A 4,622-nucleotide genomic window follows, 5' to 3' on the forward strand; every position below is an offset into this window, starting at 1 on the left:
GTGTGTGTGTGTGTGTGTGTGTGTGTGTGTGTGTGTGTGTGTGTGTGTAATATTGTTTGACTGAAATGCTTTTCAATGATTTTCTGCATTATGTATATTTAATTAAGCATAATTGACTGTAGCTTTTCAACTAAATTGCTTTCAGGAGGAAAAAAATAAACTTTTTTAATGCAGAGATGATTTTTAAATCAAATGAATAATTATCAAAACAGGTTTCTCCTCATGCGTATTTCTTTTGTTTAATTTATTTGGTGTGAATCACGACTGAAGGTTATAAAATCTAATGAGGATTTAACCCCCATGACTAATGTACAACATTAATTTTCTGGGTAAGACGTCGGCTAATTGATGATAATTATCCAAATTTACGTTTATGGTTAGGTAATAGCTCCATATAAATCAATTCTCAATTTGCTTTAGTGGAATGATACTTTGCTTTGTCAAATAAGATGAAAAACATGAATTTCCTTAACATAATGTCCAAACAAAAAATATTTCTTAGAAATACAGAGGTACATGCGCAAATCATCTTTTGGAGGTTGGTTCAAACTCATTTGCGGACACCAAAATTATATAAGGCTGCCTTTGGGTTTTGTCGCAAACAAGAGGATGATGGTGGTGTTGTTTCAACAAGTTGTGGTTTTTTTTTTTTATTAAAGTGTTCTGGTTTTAGCCTGTATCTACTTGGACTTTGGCAGTTGGAGACTATTTGATGATTGTGTGAAAATAATAATAAATAGTAATTTTTCTTCCTCCGGGCCACCATAGCTAAATGTTCTCCTAGTGAGCGTGGAGCGTTTTTAAACAGATTCCCGACTACAGTCTGTGAAAAAGATGCATTCACAAATTCAGCTTCCATGGAGATTTAAAGAGCCTTTAGGAAACGTATTTCTGTCTAGACACATCAGAGAGCTTAGGAGAGGCTTTAGCCATGCAGCTCACAGCGTCTGGATCCTTGCAGTGAGTGGAACTGCAGCCAGTAGCTCCAGTCCTGATCAGCTCTGAACTTCTGCTCTGTGGCACTGCTGTCAAGGCAACATGCAGCCCATTCAGACTCTCAGACGCCCTGTGACAACTTCTTGGAAAACAAGAGCAGAATAAAGTAGTAGCTGCTGGAATCGAATTGAGGGGCTTATTTTCAGAGAGCCTTAGAGTAGCTATTGTCATATCAAACTGTCAGTAAAGCATTTTCTTTCAACCATTTGCAGACTCTATTTATCCGGCGTTCACTTGAGTGGAAATCATCTATAATCACTGCACTTTTAGATTTTCATGATCATTTTAACAGATATTCTTGACACAAAAGGCAGACGGGAACAGAGCTTGGGGTCGTTTAGCCCCCTCAGCTGTTCATGGCATAGCCCCCCCCCCACCCCACTCACTAATGCACTGACCCCTGTTTACCACCACGCGCAGGTTATCTACTCCGTGGGATTCCTGATGCATTCGTGCCACTGCTTCTAAAGCACCAATATATTTTATTTGCTCGACTAATCTACACTTGGAGAGCAAAGTTGTTTTTTTTAAATTGCAGTCACCATTATGAAGAATCAATAAGACTGAGTGCATGCTTTCAGCTGTGAATAGTTTGAGTTTTATGTTTAAAAGAAAACAGAATATTCTGATTTCAAAGCTTAAAGTGGCACATTTATGTGTCTGTGTGTGCCTGCTGTCACCCAGGTTGCTCTCCACGCCTGTGGTGTTGCTACAGACATGGTGCTGGAGCACTGCATCCAGGCAGGAGCCGCCTTCGTCATCAGTCCCTGCTGCTATGGCTTCATCCAGAACGCGGTCAAGTTCTCCTTCCCCAAGAGGTTTGTCCCGCGTCCTACACCTCGCTCCAAGTGTCACTTCTTTGGGCTTCCACTTTGTAAAAGGTTGTTTTTGACCTTGTTAGTTAGTTTTCTGTCAGATTAATGTGGCACTGCTGCCTCTCCTCTTCCACCTACTTTTCCCATTTTCGTTTTATAGCCTCGGCTTTCCATCACACTCACTCTCTCTCTCTCTTTTTTCCTCAAACACAGATAATCTGTTCTTGTCGCTGCGTTTTTGTGCAGCTCCTGTCTCTTATCAGCTCCACTGACAATTTGAGGCAGCAGTGTCACATCACCTCCGCAGCAGGGTCCGTCCCTCACATTTTCAGTCATGCTGTCAGTGCCAAGGAAGGGGGGCTTCCAGTACTGAAGCAGTCAGGACCATAGTATAAATAGACCAGCATGAAAATCTTCTTGAAAGAGCAGAAATAAATTAGTCTTGTACACAGACGTACAGTGTGTGTTTTAACACAGAGAGGCCGTATATAATCAAAAGAATCACTTTGATCGTGCAGCTTAAATCGTGATGTTTGAATGGAGGCGAAGGAGACAAAATGCACAAGGTAATTAAAGGGTTTGAGGCTGTGCTGCTAATTAGTGTTGATCAGTTGCTAATTCTGTAATCGCTTTGGAATTATGACACAAGCCGTACTTCCATCAACGTTTTTTAATGCGCATTTTGAAGTATCGCATCAGAAAAGGTGAATGGAAACGTCATGATTCGAAAAAACTTCCTCTAATTCGCATAAAAGTTGATACGCTCGCTTGAGGTGGTTTTTAGTTTTTTCAAAAAAAGACAAAAGGACAGATGGAAACACATTTGTTGAATAAGTTCTGACGTAGCGAACATTTACCTCACATGTTGATCAGCTGTTCTCGCTGTCTGAACGATACCGGTACCAGAGCGACTGCAGCTGGACCTTCCTCCCGCTGTCGGTGTCTTCTCAGTTATTCCCATAACGTGAAGAGAATTGCATTTCTTTCTCTACGTCTCCAGACAGCATTGTAAAATCACCAAAACTAGTTGAAAAAACAGAATAATTACAACTTTCCCAATAGTAGCAACTCGTTCCTGATAACTTCTCTCCATTTTCCTGAGATGCGGCTTTTACTTCCTGTTTACTACACACGTGCGTCTGATGTAACTGATACACTTCAAGCCAGTTGATGGAAATACGTCTGATTCGCATTTATTCGTTTATTCCTTTTTGCAAAATTTTTAAAAATTTGCTCAAAATTTGAATTAGAATTGGATGGAAACATGGCTACTGTAGACAGTTGCAGAAACAACTTTTTTGTGTGACTGCTGCATCACAAAACTGTTTGTCCTAATGTAATTCAGTGATCGGTTATTGTGCCAACACTGTTCTCGTCTCCATGTTAAATAGAATTACATTGTGTTCACTGTTTTTTTTTTCTCTTTTACATTTTATCCTACAGTATCCAGTGTTTCCCCCCCACAAATGATCCATTGTGATCTCATTTTGTACAGTACAGGGATTGACTGCATTGCATAAATGAAGTCATGTCAGTTAATGACGACGTAAATATTTTCTCTCTGATTTATTACTGACAGTTAAATTGTGCCTTGAGATTTCTCAGTCTAATGCGGCGATGCTCAGCCCTGGTCTTCGAGGGCCACTATCCTGCATGTCTTAGATGTTTCCCTGCTTCAGCGCACCTGATTTGAATGAAAGAGTGATTATCTCATCCTATCCACTCTGTATAAAAACACATTGGTTGAGTTCTCACACAGCTTAAAATGACAGAAAATGATTTTGCAGCTTAAATGAACAAGATGAAGCTGTGTGTCTGCAGGGCAGTATTTTTCCAAGGATGTCCTCCGCCTGACGCTGTCAGTCATGACACTTTTAGTATTTTATTTTTTTGTTTTGTTTTTGCCTAAGGTCACGTTCCAGGTACTCATGTGGACATTCTCCAGGTGTAGACATTCCAAGCAGTTCCCAGGTTTTTATGGACTGTGAAACTCAACTGCTCGGTTCATGAACGCCTGAAATGTTTGTGGAAAATGCCCTTTTTTCTTTGGCCCCTAACCCTTGACATGCCTCATGTTGGTTTTTTATTAGCATCAATCATTAACCAAACTGGACTACATTTAGTCATTGTTTGGTATGGCAACAAAATAAAGTCCTTGTTCCCCAAATAGAAAGTGATTCATAAAAGATCACTTGTAATGTTTTTGTTTTGTTTTGGGACATTTTTTATTTCATAGTTTTTAGTCATACTTTATTTGTAGAGGGCTTTTTTTCCCAGGAGACACCTCCCACACACATCTCCCTGACCTGACCAATATAGTAATGGCATACTGGCCAGTAAAAGCATTCTCTCCCTGGTGCTTCGCTTGTGAAATAAATGAAAATTTGGGGCTTTATGAAATAGTCCTACACAAGTAAGGACCTGCTTCACCTTAAAATAAACAATACATGTACTAAATGCACACACACGCACACACACACACACACACACACACACACACACACACACACACACACACACACATATATATATATCACACCTACTGTTTGAATTGCTTAGTCAAAGGAGAGGAGAAAAAAATAAGTGCTTACGGTCTTACAGTACACATTGTTGACTAATAAAAACACAACTTGTGACCTTGTTTTGTGGCTGTCCAGACTAAAAACTATCTACACTTACCGGCCACTTTATTAGGTACACCTGTCCAACTGCTCGTTAACACTTAATTTCTAATCAGCCAATCACATGGCGGCAACTCAGTGCATTTAGGCATGTAGTTGCACAAAAATGCTGCTCCACAAAAATGCTGCT

At 39.9% G+C, this 4,622-nt stretch overlaps 1 protein-coding gene across 2 annotated transcripts in view; it reads left to right on the plus strand.

Moving 5' to 3' along the window:
- gstcd (glutathione S-transferase, C-terminal domain containing) overlaps positions 1–4,622 on the plus strand; it is a 62,747-nt gene that overhangs the window by 47,964 nt on the left and 10,161 nt on the right. For both annotated transcript variants that reach the window (XM_014007741.1, XM_014007742.1), the window contains one exon: positions 1,681–1,814. In XM_014007741.1, the coding sequence (XP_013863195.1) occupies positions 1,681–1,814 (134 nt within the window). The remainder of the gene's footprint in view (positions 1–1,680; positions 1,815–4,622) is intronic.

The sequence above is a fragment of the Austrofundulus limnaeus genome, unplaced genomic scaffold (genome assembly GCF_001266775.1).
Source record: "Austrofundulus limnaeus strain Quisiro unplaced genomic scaffold, Austrofundulus_limnaeus-1.0 Scaffold44, whole genome shotgun sequence".
Classification (NCBI taxonomy): domain Eukaryota; kingdom Metazoa; phylum Chordata; class Actinopteri; order Cyprinodontiformes; family Rivulidae; genus Austrofundulus; species Austrofundulus limnaeus.